Source organism: Argentina silus (assembly GCF_951799395.1).
Source record: "Argentina silus genome assembly, chromosome: 4".
NCBI classification, from domain to species: domain Eukaryota; kingdom Metazoa; phylum Chordata; class Actinopteri; order Argentiniformes; family Argentinidae; genus Argentina; species Argentina silus.
The window spans coordinates 5,587,365-5,606,518 of NC_139658.1; the positions used below are offsets into that span (position 1 = coordinate 5,587,365).

A 19,154-nucleotide genomic window follows, 5' to 3' on the forward strand; every position below is an offset into this window, starting at 1 on the left:
GATAGTTACTGTGTCATTCAAGGACATTACATTTCCATGATGCCACAACATGAAAGATGTAACCCACCTGAGTAAACCTTGAGCAAATTCTTGGTCATACATTGATATTACAGACTAACAGACAGCATTTTGCTCTATATCTATAAACTCATCTATAAATGAAACAGAGATAAAACATGAGAGCAATCAATATACTGTATGTATGTGTTCTTAAAAAAGAGTGTAGCAAGTGAGATAAAGCCCATATCAGGTCCCTTCGTAGCAAGCATAGCCATCTTGTCTATACGCCTTATTCGTCTGCAGTCCTAAGAGACTTCTGATTGCAGTTTCCAGTTGTGTCCCTGTGCTGTACAAAATGGTATTGGGGTGATTGTAGAGGGAGTGGAGGACTGCCCTATAGGGGCCATGTTCTGTCTGGAACAGGTAATGGAGCCGGTGGTAAAGACACACTGCAGCGGCCACAAGATGACACAAACTAACAAGATCATCAGCAAAATGCAGAGCACCAGCCGTTTCCAGTCTGAAAAGAGACACAGACTGCCCTGAAGTCTCCTTCGCCTTGTCTGGGTCTGCATGGCCACATCCTCCTGTGCCATCCCAATATCAATACAAATACAGGTGGTAGAGCTGCCAGGCTGGAGGGGGCTGGAGTAGCACAGCTTCTTCCCCTCCAGCCACACCCTCTCCTCCTGCTGCTGGTGGGTAGGCAGCCTGCCCAGTACCTCCTGGCTGGTGAGGAGGGCTGGAGGGCCACTCTCAGGGATAGAGGTGGGATGCCTGCAAAGGGGACAGGGGATCTGCCCTCCCCCCTGCTCCACAGACACGGTCATGACTCGAGTGACACACTCCAGGCAGAACGTGTGGTTACACTCTAGCATCTTGGGCGTCTTGAAAACATTATTAAAGCTGTTAAAACAGATGGAGCACTCTGGTTTGTCCCCAGGACAGTTCACTTCCTCATCCACGGCCGTGGTCTGTGTGTGCCAAACTTCAGTGGCCTGCATGGTTCACGCTCCCTCGGTTCGCTGGTACAGTAAGCACCTGAAAGATTAGTTTGATGAGAGTGATGTAAAACATACAGTTTGTTATTGCCCGTACTGTATGCTGTTTTTACACATCCAACGGTAAAGAAGGGATAGTAATAGGGCCGTTAACCTGTTACTCCTGTCTCTTGTCATCATGGTTGGAAATTGGTCGTGTGTGTCGTGTGTGTTATGTCTGTTTGCCATTATGTATCTGTTTTGATTGGCATCATGTCATTTTTGCTCTTCAATAAGGCAATATAAGTGAAATGTAATAGAAGGCATCATGTACATTGATCTGGCCCCTGAATGAAGCTAACCAGTACGGGCGGGTGAGCAGAGTCACTGTATGTCTAGGAGATTAATCATTGACTTCTCTCAGCTTCCTGACTCCCTCACAATAGTCCACATTGTAAAGAAATGCTTCAAAACATCCTTTGAAAATGCTATCAGATACCTCAGTTTTAACTATGAGGGACTGGCAAACATCAATTCATAAATATATTTTTCTGATCAAATTTAATGTTCCTCAATTGGTTAACTTCAGTCTAAGATAAGTAATGCAATCATTTGTACTAAAAACATTATCCTCCAATTTCATCTGACAGAAAAACATGTATTTCTGTTAAAAGATTGGCCTTGGAACTTTGCTGGATACGATGAAAAAGAAGTTACAGATGATTATCATAATGGAGAGAATAATCCTTACCTATGGGGAGTGATGAATGTGATTCTGTAGAGGGTGCTATGCACGAGTCAGTGTTTGGGTATCTCTGTGATAACTGATGGAGCATTAACACAGTAGCATTGACCCTGCTCTCCTTCTTCGGATCATTCGACTTTGATGTCTCAGTGGCTTTCTGCTCTCTCCTCTCTGTCTCTCTTGTTTCTGAATAGTCCAGCCCCACCTGCTCACTATTTTTTTAGGAGGGGAGAAAAGGGGAGGGAGGGAAATGGTAAGAAGGAAGAGGCTGGGGAAAAAACAAAGCACTCACTCACCGACACACTCACACACGCGCACACACACACACACACACACACACATATATTCTGCCAAATAACGGTGACAAAGCATTCAATAAAACTGACCTGGGAAAGTGAGTCACAGTAAAGCACAACTTCCTTGACTGTCTTTATGGAGGTATGATGTCATAGGAAATGTAAAGAGGCCTTTTTTCTGGATATTTCATCAAACTACAATATTCAGATATTTTCATGGAAATCAAAGCAGTTTTACATCGACATAAAATAATTATCTTGGATAATATATAGAGGAAATATAAGGCAAAGAGGAGAGTTGTGTTTGAGGAGAAAGGAAATAATGACGCATGTCAGTGGCACTATGAGGATTTTCATATGAGATTAACAATAGTCATGTTTTCATTGAAAGGGTCATCAGTTTCCCTCATCTTAAGGTATCAGTGTGAGTCAGTGGAACAGACTGTGTGGTCAAACCTTAGCTTATCAAATTTGTAAATGGAATTGATCGCGAGAAAATTATCAACATGTACATAAAAATGCTTTATAATAATCTCAGTATCAATGTTTGCAGTGTCGATGTTCATAGACCACACACAGTTCAAAGATCAAATCTTCAAGAAAACACTCAATACTGTATATGCAACCAGATAGCCTAATACATACATCTTATATCCCCTTATATAACCCATAACAAATGTAAGATATAGGTAAATAATCCACTCACTGCATCATAAAAGATGTGGCAAGGGTAGTGATATTGCCCAGTGCCCACAATAAAGCTCACCACACCCATGTTGATTTTTCCTTACTGGATTTGATTTCCAACAATGTGTTAATGTGGGTGTAGATATTTATAGTCATAGTAATGCAGAGCTCATAAAAAACTTCAATAGATACCTATACTGGATATTGAAGACATGACACAGCTGTGACAACTTTCCTAATTAACGCTCAAACTCACTAACTCATTCAAAAGGATTATATAGAAAGGTGCTTTATTTCTGTAAACGATACAGTCCATTAAGAACATACTTCATAATGACCATTAAAACTAGAATCAACACATAAAAAAGACATCATTACAAAAAAACAATAGATCATTTGTATAAAAAACTATATGTACATGTGAACAATTTGACAAATGCCTGTACAACAGTTAATGTCAGAAGCAAAGGATACATATTTTTTTGGATGAAAGCCATTTTACAATCAGTGGTCCCTATCTATCTAACATCTTCACTTCAGAATCATTCATACAATCTGGAACTTTGCCATGACCTACCCTCAAACGTCTTCTTCCCATAGTCCCTCCAGAATCAATAAGTCAAAAAGCAACCTAAACATAGGCCAAATTGTTCATAAAAATACCATCACTTTGTCAAAATATACAACTACCCTTAAATCTACTAAAACTGGTTGCACATAAAGCGCAGGTATTCACCCTTGATTTAAAACAAGGTGTTTAAGGCTATCACGATATCATCAAAATACCCCATAATAAACCAGAGACAAACCATGTCTTTGAATGATCATCACAGCCTTCCTGGAAAGATCTTGGAGCACACAACACACCAATGGCACAGTAATGACTTTTAGTGCACTTTTGCTCTAACACGACATATTTGGCAGAGAAAATAGTTGCCCCTCACATCCACCAAATTTTAAGCTTTATATCAACAAGTAATATTTGCAGTACTTTGTTGATAATCAGTTGTCAGAGTTCACTGTAAAAATGTACAGCACATACCACTACTGTAAGCAGCTGAGACACCTGAGTATCACCTCTACTCAGGATGATTTCTAGACATTCATTCAACATATCCTTACTTTGCAAACATGCTTAGTCACATGCAGTACAGCACACGGGGAACAGGTTCTGAGGGTCCATCTGTCCATGCTCTTTTTGGATGAATTGGCTAAGACAGAGTGAAGCATAACTGTAGACAATGGATCATGTGTTTTTGTTTAGTGTGAGCTAATGATTTCTGAGGGTCATGAATGTCATGGAGTGCAATGAGAGCTTTTTAAAAAACAAAAAACAAAACAAAACAAAAAAAACTTTTAAGCAATATTTCACTACGGTAAGTACTCTTTTGTTGTGTTTTTATATGTGCAAGTGTGCAGTAAGACAATAAATTACAAAACATTTAGTTTGGCTCAGTGCTCAACCAACAAACAGAAACAATACAGTAATAAATTAAAAACAAAATCTGTTTGGAAAGTATTCCCCAATGTCAAAGATAGCTATTACACCATAGTCCTGCTCTTTCCATTCAAACAGAGATAGAATAAAGTAGAAAAATAATATACAAAATATATACTGAAAATAAATGATTGGATATGTGTATAAACACATTGCAAAAACAGAATTATCAAAAGTGGAATCATCGACCTAGAGAAACAAGGCTTCTGCAGATACTGCAGAGAAAAAAAAAGCTGAATTGCACCACCTTCTTGGAGTAAAGTAAGCTGTCCTCTTAGGCAATACTTTGGAGGAAGATAGGCCTTCACAGTAATAAGGGCTCTCCGCTGAGCCTGGCCTCCCTATTGGCTCCTGCTAGCTGGCTCCAGCCCGTCTATACATTGTAGACTTTGGTGGTGGCCGCGGTGGGGATTGTGGCAGTATTGGATGCTGATGTCACCGAGGGCCGCTCTCTCCTGACGTATCTTGGTTTCCTTACTTCAGATTAAGAAACACAATGGAGAGAGAGAGGCCTGATAAACCCAACTGCATATATTTGACCCCTATGTTGACTTTCCAACACGTCCGCAAGTTATTTTAGCTTCAAGGCTGGGCGTCGATAAAGGAGAGCCTTGAATATGTACTTTTTTAATCTGTAAAAATATTGCTCAATCCAAATTTAAGATGAAAGGTGAATATTGTCATTATCTTTTCTGTGGTAGTACACTGCTAGACAATTATGCTTACAAATAATTGTACTGTATGGTAATTGTACTGTATGGAAGTTGTTGTATAGCAAGTACTTGTGTATTAGTCAGGGCCAATACACTGAAAATGGTATTGCTGATAAGCTTTCAGGTAAGACATATTATTAGAGATTTACAGAATGTATTGTGGGAAAGTAATGTAGAGTAACGCTCTCTATATAGCTTGATAAGGTTTCTTACCTGAAGAAGCTGATGGTATCATGACAGCCTTGAGAAAGAGAGAGAAAAAGGGTCAGGTTTATTCCTTATCATCTATAATACCCTGCTAAAACATAATCTACAAAAAGTAGCAATCATTACACTGACTCCACTGTTATACTGTATGTATACTTATTCAGATTAAATAACACAGAGTGTGTGTGTCCATAGCAATACTGTACATTCAAGCTTGCATCTCATCGCCACCATATTATGTATCTCATACAACTTAAGCTTTTTAATAGAATACATCTTCATGTATTAGGAGTGATATGGTCTTTCTTTTAACAGTAGTGTTAATATATATGACTTACTGTTTCACTTGGTTGAAATATGAAGGCTGTGGAAAATACATAAATATATCAGTTAATTAGATGTGTTTTACCTGCTTGTATTCAACCATTTACTGTTACGTATTTGCAGCACATAATATAATGAATAACAGTACATTTCACAATCAAACTCAACCAACTTACCTTTGTTGCGCTGGTAGAAAACACTGGGAAGTCGGTTAGAGCGTTTGAGGTAAAAGAAGGAAGCAACAGACAGAATCAGGAACAGGCTGATCAACAGAGTTCCAAGCAGGAGAGAGGCTGCCACACCTGGACCACCTGCTCACAGACACACACATTAAACATAACTGATCACAGTAGAGCAAAGATGTTATACATTGTCATATGGTTACATTTAAAGCAGGTGATCTGACATATACAGTAGTGCAGGGTTTTTAACAATTATATTCCAACATTTGCATGCAATTATGTGAGACTTGTTCACAAACCTTGTTCACACACCCACAGTCTTTAATACTCACACAGGAAACATGAGGCAGTAACAATTTACATTACAGTGCTCATGATACTATGTGATTACTATTGGAGTTACTCATTGCTACACTAGCACTAACATCAATGACCATGCAGCTACTTTAACCCAGCTCCATTGTAAGCACAGCGTTACAATGAGTAATTACCATATGTGTTATTGATAAGAAAATTGATAAGAAAATGACTACATGTATGAAATACATGTTAAGGTAAAATATGACCTTTAAAGGTAGACTCAGTGATATGATGTAGCCACGAAATAGTGGGGTAACTACAGGCAGAAAAAGTTGGCGTAAAGCAAGACAATTCACAATTCAATTCACGCACTTGTGCCCCAACGAAATTGAAGTGAAACATCTTGCTTTGGTGAATATGAAACATCTCTGAAATCACTCAACTTCCTGTGGAAATTATCATCTACCTTCAAGACTTTTTCATTTGCAGACTTTACGAACATATTGTTACAAAAATGTTAACATAAGTAAAGAAATTGGCAAAATCTCTTACCAATTTTAGGGATAACTGTAGTTATTGTTGTACGATTTGTCCTCTCCGTAACATATGCTGTATGAAGCAAAAAGAAAGGGCCAAGTAATCAGAGGTGGACGTCCATTCCAAAACAGGTCAAGTCTCAGAGTCAGCAACTAGCAGACTCTACCAGTGGTAAGGCCAAAACACTTACAGTAGTTGCAGGTTGTAGAGTTCTCCAGATCCACAATTGCTGAGTCACAGTGCACACACACAGCTGTGTTGTTCTCCAGGACACGCAGGTAGCATCCTGAGGAAATCAAAGAAAATGGATGCAAAGAAACACAAACGCAGAAAGACCATATAGGCTAAATGACTGAATTATGGGATTTTCATCCCATTATGTACAGCAGTACTTGTAGGTTTTAGGCCAAGTTAGGGGACAAAGGGGCTGAGGTTGAACTAGGTGAGGCTGAGTTTGATAATTTACTGCACCTGGCTCACAATGACTGCCATTTGAACAGGAACTGTTCCCTCTCTGTCTTTCTCCACAGCAGTCATAGGGATTCTGATGTAGAGCCTGCAACAAAATCATAGAAACAGTGCATTACTATTGTAACCTAGACTTCAACTGAACCAAAGAATGCTTAAAACTGAATTAAAACTGTGTTAAAACTGTGTCACCCATTTACAACAGCCCTAAACCGGTCAAAAATGACAGTGGTATACTGTTGTGACGGTCTATATTACCCTACCTTACCTTAGTTAGTGGAGTTTCAGGACTGATCAAAATCAAAGTTGCTGCAAAGACCATGAGGTATGACAAAGCCATATTGAGAACAGCCCTAGAGAGATATCAGTGGTAAGAGTCAGTGACAGGATTTCAAGCTAAAACAAAGTCTCCAATGACAACAAATCCAAATAAACAATAAACTCAATCATAGTGTTCTGGTTATGAAAATGTAACCAAGTCAGTTGTACTCTATCAAATAGGTTCTCTGGCTGTACTAACATCATTAACATACATTTAGAAATAATCTATATAAGAAGAAGAAGAAGAAGAAGAATCTATTTTATTATTTGCAATAATTACTGAAAAAAATACAGACTGTGTGGCTCCCAGCACAAATTCTAGTTTAGCTGCAAGCCGACTGGAACATCCAGTTTGGCGAGCTATACATGTAGCAAGCTAAACTGGCTGGAACTTTGTCATCAAATTGATCATGCAAGCTAATAACATTATTAGTTAGTTCTTAACTAGCCAGTTAACAGAGAAGCCGCCAGAATGACGCCAATAAAATGTCCTGTCATTTTAAACACTAGGCAAAAGCTAAACAAAACGTGTGTCAGACATCGGTCAAATTACGCGGAGACAAGCTAGCTAGCTAGTTAGCTATGCCCAGACTCGACTACATCAGTGACAGCCTGGCGGCTATGGCCATAATATACGGTGTTGCTGCATTTAAATAATGTCATCACTATATCATCACATAGATAAAACAGCTGACCAATGCTGAATATATAATTCAATCAAAAACCGAACCGACTAACCGTTGCAATCAAAACACAAGTTATGGCTCGATCAGATGACAGCTCTCTTAGCGACATTCAATAATAACTTCCGGCGGAGATCAGATGGACTTTATCAGAATAAAGGTTCCACGATAAGGCACAATCAAACTTTACATTTTCTGTCTGGTATGCTAACATTGTTTATGATTGCCTGTAGATAAGGTTGTTAGTTAACGTGTTTAAATTAACAATTATGATGTCGCAGAATATGAACTGTGTCTCTCTTTATCTCTCTTTACCGCGCGCCTTCAAGCTTTTATGCAGAGAAGAATGTTGTGAATTAATTGGTTTTCCTTTTAGTTAGATGCGGGATTTCACTTTATGTTTTTTTCTTATCAATAAGCCTTCTGCAGACTGCCATCATGACTTACTTTCGTGGTGCAAGAAATCTATTGGGACTTATCTATTGGGAATCTATAGCGGACTTTTATTTCATGGTGTTACATCCGCAGTGTTTGGATCTCCTGAGGGGAAAATGCTGCCAAGTTCATCTCATCTACAAACACCCTGCTGAGCCATCAGGCCGAGGCAGCCAGTTGCTAAGATACAAAAAAGACTGCCACGGGGTGTGTCTGCCTATGGTCCGCCTTTTGCTCAACATGACCAAAATGTACCTTGGTGAAAGAATTTAGAAAAGTCATTTGAAAATTTATATTATTATTATTTGATAAAATCTATGAATAAACATCCCAGCATTGGCAGTACACTACATACATTAAAAACAATCATTATTAAAACCAACTCCTTGGTAAAAACAAACAAAATGATTTTGTTGTTCAGCTGCTTTTAACATCTAATAGGCCTGTTAGATGTCAGATTAATGATTCAGATTAAAAATGTCAGATCAATGATTTTATTATGAGGGCATCCCCATTACTCTCAAATCATGACCGATCCTTTGGTTTGAGACCATGCTCTTGCAATTGGGGCCAGCGGAGACAGTCAGACACAGTAAGGGGTGCAAAAAGTGGATGAGTCTTAGCTAGGTTAGAATTGGAGTGGTTTCTAGGACAATAAGGGCTGGGGTGGAGTTTACAAGGAGTCTCCCTCAATGTTCTGTTGGCAACTTTATCCTTGGAGACAATTGTCCCTGGCAGAGGTTGGTTGCAGAAGGTATAGTGGTAGGTGGTCTTGTAGGATTCATTGGATGAGGGGGGCAGGGGCAGCCGTGGAAGCAGGAGTCGTTGGGGTTGGGTTTTGGGTGACTTTTGGAGGCAGAAGGCGGTGCAGTACATGCTGAGCGGGGGGCCTGCACACACCAGCTCCTCCTTAAGAGGACCCCAAGTCAACAGTTCCGGTTTGAAATTAGCAGCCTTGGCAATAGGACTGGAGACATGCTTCGTGCCTAAACCCTAGGAAAGTTGAGAGTTGGACTTAATCTGAAGTGCTGCTTGCTGTCAGAAAATGTGGCTGTAAATGTAACTTCCAGGTAGACATATTATTAGATAGCACATGGTCATATATGTCTATATGAATTATCCATTATTTTTAATGGCTACTTACACCTTCAAAATACACTGCACTACCCTGAAACAACTCCCTGTTATCATGTTTTGAGAAACTGTGCTTCTTCGGGTTTTCCTGTAAATAGAAACACATGCCCCCCCCCCCCCCACACACACACACACGCACGCGCGCGCGCGCGCACACACACACACACACACACACACACACACACACACACACACACACACACACACACACACACACACACACACATACATCATTGAAAGGGAAGGATGCAATACCATATGTATGGCAGTATGTATTCTTTGTGTATTGTAAGCCTATAGAAGGCATCGAATAATTAATGCTATGCTTTCTTAAGATTTCAGTTTTCTCTCTTTTGTGCAGGGAGTTACGTGTTTGTCAACCTTTAGTCTCTGCAGCAGCTTTTCGGGAGGTGGGGGTCTAGCTGCAATCCTGTAATCCTGCAGAAAATCATTTCTGAATTTGGTGCGGAAGTGCCCATGGAAGCCACTGGGAAACTGTCTCAATGGAAATGGGAAAAATACATTTTGCTGAAATTGTAGCAAATTTCAAACACTTAAAAATTAATTGGGCACTTTTCCTATAGGTCTTATTTACAAAAGTGTTCATGGTATAGATAATCCTAAAACATTTCGTATGGATTGTAATGTTGTAATCTGATTCTTTAGCCTGCTATCTATTCTAAACCACTGTTAGCTGTAATATGAAATATTCACATGTAGGCTACTTGTGAAGATACTTTACCCATGAGCCGGTCACATCCCCTGACATCACTAAAAAGAGTTTTTGCCTACTAAAACCTCTGGCCTACAGACAAGGTTGGGAAGTTATCATACAGTATTTTATTTGTTCAACCATTATGACGCAACAACATTGTCTGTTAATGACGACGGTTAAGTGGGGAAAATGAGGTCCAAGAGCTGGCATGGCGGGCCATTTAAATCTCCTCGTGCAATCCAGTGCCTATAGACTGTGCGGCTGTCCATTAAAACCGTTATTCAAAACCAGGTGTGTTGATAATGGATGAAACGGTGTTATCTACCTAGGTAGAAAGACTGGAGCTCGAACAATATGCACCATATCCTTCTTGGCGTTTTGCAATTGACAAATTATTTCATTAGCTAATGCAAAGACACAGGTACTAGGTAGCCAAAGAAGGTTAATCCCCAGTTTACCGTTAACAAGTTGGCTAGCTAGCAAAACTATTTTGAACAGCTACAAAGCTAGCTAGCTATATAGATATCAGTGTATTTTCTTGTCTTACCAGCGGTAACATTATACTTTGCTAGAGTGGTGAGTAACAAGTAATGTAGTCTAACGTTAACCAGCAAAGCCGCTTTAAAGCAAAAATAGACACATTTTGATAGCTACTAGTAACTACTGTAATTCAAAGAGTATTGCTTCCTCGATAATTGCCCCCTTGGTGACAGCTGACTTCTAGCAGTTTGGTTGTATTGTGTGTTGATTTCAGTGCTTAGAGCAATTCAAATTAGGTTTTCATAGGCATTCTAACTATTGAACGTTTTGAACTTTTCTATTATCAGAAACAGCAACAATGAATCCCAACGTGTGGAATATCAAGGAGATTTTAAGCATCCCAACTGGAACAAGGTAAGCATACAAAAAGGCCTACTGTATAGCAGACCGTGTAGGCGCAGCTGGTCTGTCAGATTTACATTTCAAGGCATATACATATTGCTATAGTATAGGAAAAACATAGTGTCAGTGTCTATGTATGTGTTTATAATATATTCTTAGCGGGACCAAGACCACAGGAAGGATAGGTCCAACCAGTGACTACTCCAGCTTGACAGACTCACAGTTTCTATTTGGGTCCCAATTTTGGCCTGAAACCTCTCAGGGCATATCACAGGAGATGAGTTTTTCATCCAAAACATCTCAGCAAAGTTCACAGGAGGTACTGTAGACCCCATGCCCAGAATCCACCTTTTTAACATGTCTTGAACTTTCTATTATCGCACCGTTTATAACACTGCTTGACCACATCACCTGAGCTTATTATGAGCATATGTATCTTCATCTGGAGTATGACTGTGTTTGTGATGTATGATGTATTGCTATTTAGGCAAGTGAGCTAAAGACCTCAAGTAGTTACCACACCAAACCATTCTTGTTTGGAGGGGACTGCAAGGACAAAGGCAAGGTGCCAAATTTCACTAGTGGCAAAGCTATTGGCATGTTGGATAGGTTTGAAGAGGACAAGAAAAAGGCAAAAGAAAAATGTGAAAGGTAATGGTTTGGCAGGGATTTCATTACAATAACTGGACTGATGTTGTTGGAAGAGGGCTGTGTCTCTTTTATTGAATTGTATTGAAAGCCTAATGAAAATTCTAATTAAATATAAAGATATTAGTGCTTAATAATGTCTTGTGTTGTTTTAGTAGTGGCATTCTCGCCACTGAATTTCTACAGTTTCGTGAAAACCTTGAGAATGTGAGTCATGATTGCAGATTTTGCTTGCTTGATTTCAATACTTTTTTTTTCATTTTCAGAATTCTGATATGATAAAACCTACTGCTATGTGTGTTTCAGATGAAGCTCTCTATCAATAGTATTGATCAGAGCACTACAATATGCAAAAAAGTCTTATTGGAAGGCCTTGACAATTTTGTAAAGACATGTGAGTTTCTTTGCGCATCTTCTTAAGTGTTAGGCTAGTAGTAGCATACTGTTATTTTAAAGGGTTATTCTCAGAAAATATACACTCACCGGCCACATTGTTAGGTACACCTTCTCGTGGCGGAAGTGGTGTAATGGTGTGGGGAATGTTTTCTTGGCACACTTTGGGCCCGTTAATACCAATCAATCATCGCTTGAATGCCACAGCCTATTTGAGTATTGTTGCTGACCATGTACATCCCTTCATGGCCACAATTTACCCATCTTCTAATGGCTGCTTCCAGCATGATAATGCACCATGTCGCAAAGCAAAAGTCGTCTCAAACTGCTTTCATGAACATGACAATGAGTTCAGTGTTCTTCAGTGGCCTTCCCAGTCACCGGATCTGAATCCAATCGAACACCTTTGGGATGTGGTAGAACGGGAGATTCACAGCTTGAAAGTGCACCTGAAAAATCTGCAGGAATTGTGTGATGCAATCATGTCATCATGGACCAGAATCTCAAAGGAATGTTTCCAACATCTTGTGGAATCAATGCCACAAAGAATTAAAGCAGTTCTGAAGGCAAAAGGGGGTCCAACCCGGTACTAGCAAGGTGTACCTAATAAAGTGGCTGGTGAGTGTATAGCCCTGGTGGTAGGCCTATTTTTTGCCATACAGTATTTTGAAAGCTTTTTTGCTACCAGTAGATGGGGCTCTTGTTTAGCAATATCTAATCTCTATCGGTGGAATCCTAACTCGAGATCTGTGCGTGTGACTCCAACATTTGCGTAAATCTTGCATTCATGTCAAATGGAAATTTGTGCTATGATTCGACTTGATGATCTCAAGTTAGGATTCCTTCGCCTCCTTATGCTCTATTGAACTCACTGAGACGGGGCAGTGTGTACTACTGTAGATAAGTTCTAGCCAACATAGCGCTAGAAAGCATTTTCTTAACCCTCCCCTTTGATTTGTGAAATGCAAAAAAAATATTTGATCACATTTTACATTAACTTTCAACATATTTTGCAGTTCAGCAAAATATATCCAGTTTGCAGGGTGGCATTGCATTGCAGCTTGATGCAATGGTAGATAAAGTGAGCTCCCAGAGTCAGACGTTGAAAGATGTTGAAGAGAGAACAGTCAAGGTGAGAACAAATGGGATGTATAATGTCATGCCTTTGTCTTGATTAATTTTTAATTTGTTTAATTTGCACACAACAGTTAAGATCAGTTAAAGCTAATGTGTGGGGAGAAAGTTGGTTGCAAGAGAGATAGCTTGCTACATGTAGCAGTGTATCCCCAGCATTTATGGGCTGTTGTATTACTACTTTGTTAGATAAATGAATACTGGTTTCCAAGTAATATTTCTGCATTGGACACAATAAGAATGAAGAGACTTATAATGAGTATGTACAGTATGCTGATAATGATGTGTCAGTTACAGTATCTCTATTAGATTGGTTTATTTTATTTTTGGTTGTTTTTTAATTTGAGTTATGCATCCACACACTGATGATATTTCTCTTATGATCTAGATGGGAGTGGCTACGACTGAACTCAGCATCCAGATGCATGGCTTGCAACAGAATCTGGAGGCCTTGAAACAGGAGCAGAGAAGAGAACAAAGCATGCTGGGAGAGGCCCTGTCCCTGCTAGGCACCTTGGTTTCTCAGCATGGGTCTGGGCCTAGCCCTGTCAGGGTGACAGACAGCACGGTCCAAACTTCACCAGGGCTGGTGGAGAGATTCTGCCTTGTGAGTGAAGAGAACCGGTTCTTTGAGGGTGTGCGTCTGTGTGGTGCGACAGCTCCTTTGAGAGCAGTGGCATGTGTAGGTGAGAGTGGAAACGCAGGACTGCAGCACACTACAGAGAAAGGGCCCCCCGAGACATGTGAAGAGACAGTCGCCCCCAGAGCTTTCTACCCTCTTGTGATGGAGGATCACTGCAGCCAGATGGTGCCGGATGAAGTGAACAAGAGCTCTTGGGAAGGGGTGTGCCATGGTGCTGTGACTCACAGGACAGGCAGGGGGAGCGCCACAGCCCTGCATTACCCCTTGCAGGACCCCAGCAGGGCCTACGCAGTTCTACAGGATGTGACCATCAGCACCCGTTACATGAACACCCACTGTGACCCTGAGCAGAGCAGCCAGCCTGATCACACTGAGCCTGCAGTTCCCTCTGAGGACCCTGGGCGCAGGAGCATCACAGCTGTGAGGAAATTTAAGCAAAGAGGCCAGAGGAGACAGCCCTTCAGGAGCAAAAAGAGAGTTCTGCTGCCACTGCAGAGCACAAGTAAGAATAGTGGTCGGGACGAAAACCGCCAGCCCCTCAAACTCAAAAGTGTGCAGCCGCATCACCTATCAAGTCCAGCCGCATCACCTATCAAGGACCCTTATCTGAAAAGGATGGTCACTCTCAAACCCCTACCTCTCAAACAACAGAACACGGAGATAAGATCTAACAAAAGCACTGGAGGCAACCTTAATCCTTTCAGCTTGTGGTCCCAGGACAGTAAGAACTCTCTCTGCAACACAGTGAATGAGAGGCCTGCATGGGAAAAGATGCCGCCACCTGGGCCCAAGGCTGAGGTTACAGAGAGAACAAGAGGTTTCTGGCAACTGTTTGACATAAACTGTGATTCTGACTAATGCCATGTACTGTATGAGATGTGGGGGGAGCTCCATGAGTGAGTCGTGTAACTTTCTGTGAAAAGTTTGCAATTGATTTTGAAATATTGACTTTGTTCATGTTATTGTCCATCTTTGGGGATTTTTTTATCAGACTTCAGTAAGAATAAACAAATGTATAAGAACAGTGATGAATTGTCTATACCTAATTGCCTTGAGTAGAACAAAACTAAATAAATAACGATACATATAGGGAAGCAGAGGCAAAAAAAAAAAGTTTGTGATGAATAACAAGGCATATATTTATATCCAGTGGCACAGTTTGGTAGCTGTTTTTAGGACTATGTGCACACTGAATTATTGCCAAACAACACCGCTATTATAGGACTAAGTCTCAATAAACCACATTACATTCTCCTCTATACTAGCCCAAACTTGCTGCATGGCATTCTGTACACAATATGGTTGGGGAGCTTTTTATAGCATTCAAGGGACAGCTGTGCTCAGGTCTTCATACCAGTAACAAGCCCAGCACATGCCAGTCCTCCCACACATGTCAACATACTGTAGGACCTCTGTTGTCTCCTGTTTTTGCAATTCAGTACTGCACAATATCACCATGCCCACATGTTTAAGCCTGAGAAAAGACAGTGTCACAGTTTGGAAAGCTTTGTTGGCATAACAGATACATAATCATGAACACATAGGAAGAATAAAAAGCAAAGTAAATGGTTTATTTTTAACAATTGAGTTATTAAGGGCCTTGCCAATGGTTTTATTCATATATATAACTGAATAAGGACACAAATTCACTATTCAAAATGATATTGACTTAATAGCAAAGCCTGAACAGACACTATACTACTTGCCTACATGTATTTACTCTGCACTTCTAACAGCTGCATATGTCTGAATGGAATCAGTGAACATCTCCCACATCATACTGTACTTAAAGAGGCATTTTAGAATGAACTAGACAACAAAATGCAGCAATAATATGTACAAGCTATAGTTCAGAGTCATAAAACCCTCTAAGGTATCATTATAATTGAAGATACAATAATTGATTTAATATGTGCAACACAACATGTCATATACTGTGTAAAGCGAGTGTTTTTGTGCAGTGCCCTAGGTGAAGGCCTTGTAGTAAACCAGAAACAGCACCAGGGAGAGTGTTAATGCATTTTCACTCCTGGCCCAGCAATAAGTGCTTACTCAATAGACTCTCAGCTTTCAGAATTATTGGCCAATATTCCCTGAGCTGTTTTGGAAGTGGTGTCACACAGTCACCAAATCTGCGGGTGGGGACATAAGTCCTCTGGGGTTGAGCTTAGCCACCAAGCAGACATCATAGCCGTCATGCATTAGAACGCGCCGGGCCACCACTGTCCAGCGGTTCTCCCATGGATCCAACTCTAGGATGTCTTTTGTTATGTCGTCATGACGATCTGAGGGAGATGGAGATTAAAATTCTGTTTAGGGAAGATGCTGTCACTAGGACTCATTTCACAAAGGATTAATGACTGACATAATTATTTTAGTTATTTCATAACTGTTTTTTAGCTACCTGCTCCCTTGTAGTATCCACACACATAAAGCTTCCCCCCCACTACCCCGGCATTGGAGGCATTAGTGCGCAAGGATAGCTGGGGAGAGGGCAAAGTTGGCCCATCTCTCCAGAAGTCTCCATCAGGGTTGTAGATCTCCACCGTGTCAAGGCAGCGACGCGATTGCCCACAGTCCATTCCCTCACAGCCAATGCCCCCTGTCAGAGCAAAAATGGGTCACTACATGAAGATCTTACTATTTGTATTGTCAAGTGCCACTTCAGAATCTGCAGAAATCATCTGAGCTGTTCCAGATAAGAACATGATCAAATGTTTTGATGTCAGAAAACTATCTGGTTTATCTCACCCAGCACATAGATTTCACCATTTAGTGCCACAGCACTACAACGGTATTTGGAGTACTTCATAGAGCGTAGCTCTGTCCATTTGTTTGTGTCTGGGTCATACTCCAGGAGGCGGTTGCTCAATCGGTCAGGCTCATCATCAATCCGGTAGGACTGCCAGGAGCATGACAGAACAGGACAGGTGCAAAGTTAGGGAGGGGGGGGTTGGGGGGGGGGTGGCGTCATACACTGACACAAATACAGTATGTCTCCCTGCTCTCACAGCCTCATGCACAATATGTTCATTGGTACTATGTGAAACAGTTAGATAATAAGCTATTTGTAGATAGTGTACACACTACCAATATTTGAGTATTTTAGCATTTAGAAATATCTAAGGGGCGCTCAGTGGCATAGCACACTAAGGCGCATACCATATCATTGCAAGGTCCCTGGTTGTTTAATAGTATGTTTAAACATACGATTTATATTTATGTTTAAACATACTGTTTATATTTACCATTTATTTTATTTATGAAAGCTATTGTAATCAGTTACCAAAATGCGCATATTTCACACAACTCAGTCAACATCAACCATTTTGTTTACACATATCACATTACCTCTGGAGTTCGACCGCCAAGCACGTAGAGGCGGTCTTTCAGTGTGACCGCACTGTGATAGGCCAGAGGTAGTGGTAACGGGGCAGCACTACGCCAAGGCCCGCCCTGCAATGACCAACGATCCACACAGTTAGTGATGAGGTACTGGTTCTTCAGCTTCATCTGGCCTCCCAACAGGTACAGAGTGTCACCCAGTGCCGCCAGAGCGTATGAGTCACGGTATTCTGCTGAGCTCAGGTGCTCCCAGGTACCTTGGGCTTCTACCCTGTACCTTAAGGAATCAAACACAACAGACAATGTGTGTGGGGGATTCTGCCTGTCCATTAGTACGATTTTTTTACACAAAAAAATACTCAGCCTCTGGGGTTACTGACCAACATGCTCACAGTCACGCTACCTGGCCACATCAGAACACATTATGTTCTTACCATGTGATGAGCTCATTCTCACACAATTGTTTGATAATCAGGATTCCTACCTGAAAATCTCCACGTTACTCTCCTTCTGCCTTGCCATTCTACGCACACCTGCCTCCCCAGCCACAATGATGTAATTATCCTCTGTAACAACGCCTGCACACACATATCCAAGAGCCTCTCCGTAGCGTGGTGACGTAATGTAGTGGGTGCGCCATGTGGATGGAGCGAAGCAAAAGCTACGGTCAGCATAACTGCCATATCGTGATCTGATCCCTCCTCCATCATTGCCGATACAGAGCAGCAGGTCTGTGGTCTCCATGCCATAGCGGAGCTTCTGCCGGCGTGGTGCAGCTGCTGGGTGCATCCCTGTGGCCTCCAGAGCCTCCTCCATCATCTCCAAGCACTCTGCATTTGCCAAAAGGTTCATGTTCCTCTTCATCGTTACCCTCAGGTAGTCAGAGCTCACTAGTGGCAGACGGACCTTCCTCAGAAGCTCTGGGAGGTGCCGGCTACGCCCATCCCCATCCCCCAGAGTGTCTTGACTGACCCAGCGCAGCACCACCTCCAGGATAGTCTCCTCACGTGACACATTCAGATCATCAGAGCTTAACAAGATCCCCAGCTGATGAGCCTCAAGCTCCAGCACCTCTTCGCTCATGCACACCTCTACAAAGTGCTGTTGCACATAACGCCAGGCATGGTCAGTCAGGTCCTCTGCACCCAGGTCACGCGCATAGTAGTACACCCCAAGACAGTTGGAGGCATCCATGTTCTCAGTCATGTGAAGCTTGCAGCGGGCGAAGACGTCATCCATTTGCAGGAGGAAGGCGGCAACAGAGACTCCCTGTACATTGGCGTTGGAGAGCGGCAGCTGAGAGCAGTACATGTAGTTCAACAGCAAGGCCAGACTATCTGCAGGGGTGTCACGCAGAAACACTTCTCTGCTGCTGCACTCGCGCAGGCCACAGGTGAACATGACACGGAAGTAAGGGCTGAATGCGGACAGCACAACCCGGTGACAGGGAAAGCTGATTCCCTCAGCCACCAGCACCACATCTGTCAGCATCTCAGTCTCCCTCATCTTCCTCAGCTGGTCCAGCAGCACCAGGCCATGCTTGGATCTCAGATCCATTTGGCTTAAGTTTATTCAGCAGCAAGATAATAAGTTTAGTCAGATGAAGTATTGAAATGTTTTAAAAAAGACTACTCTTAACAAGTGGGGTCTTTATCTGAAAAGGAAAAAAAAATTCTGTATTCAGTATTGGCCAAGCACTGTAGGAGGCATGTTCATTGACATTGAAATTGAGTGATACATAGATACATTTATTAGGGTGGCCGTCACTATTCTTTTTCATTAAATGTTCTTATTCTCACTTAGTTGTGTGAACCATTGTACAGTAAGTGAATAGCGTTCCGTAATGGACTTTCTTTCTCTCTCTCTCTCTCTCTCTCTCTCTCT

General features: G+C 41.4%; 3 protein-coding genes across 3 annotated transcripts; all 3 read right to left on the reverse strand.

The window, feature by feature from the left end:
* Positions 1-305: 305 nt before the first annotated feature.
* Positions 306-1,004, reverse strand: LOC310803002 (RING finger protein 223; the record flags this gene model as incomplete). Its single annotated transcript, XM_083667639.1, has 1 exon — positions 306-1,004. The coding sequence occupies one exon, from the start codon at positions 1,002-1,004 to the stop codon at positions 306-308; it is 699 nt and encodes a 232-aa protein (XP_083523765.1).
* A 3,035-nt stretch (positions 1,005-4,039) lies between these two features.
* On the reverse strand, positions 4,040-8,033 carry cUnh1orf159 (chromosome Un C1orf159 homolog). The gene is made up of 9 exons (XM_083669171.1): positions 7,997-8,033; positions 7,206-7,290; positions 6,941-7,025; positions 6,660-6,755; positions 6,485-6,541; positions 5,627-5,761; positions 5,465-5,490; positions 5,133-5,160; positions 4,040-4,683 (listed from the first exon to the last, which is right to left on the reverse strand). Exons 2-9 carry the CDS (start codon positions 7,275-7,277, stop codon positions 4,580-4,582), a joined length of 603 nt encoding a protein of 200 aa, XP_083525297.1. The 5' UTR covers positions 7,278-7,290; positions 7,997-8,033; the 3' UTR covers positions 4,040-4,579.
* Positions 8,034-15,526: 7,493 nt separating this feature from the next.
* On the reverse strand, positions 15,527-18,827 carry kbtbd12 (kelch repeat and BTB (POZ) domain containing 12; the record flags this gene model as incomplete). The annotated part of the gene is made up of 5 exons (XM_083669317.1): positions 15,527-16,210; positions 16,330-16,527; positions 16,677-16,827; positions 17,277-17,547; positions 17,755-18,827. 5 exons carry the CDS (start codon positions 18,825-18,827, stop codon positions 16,041-16,043), a joined length of 1,863 nt encoding a protein of 620 aa, XP_083525443.1. The 3' UTR covers positions 15,527-16,040.
* Positions 18,828-19,154: the final 327 nt, after the last annotated feature.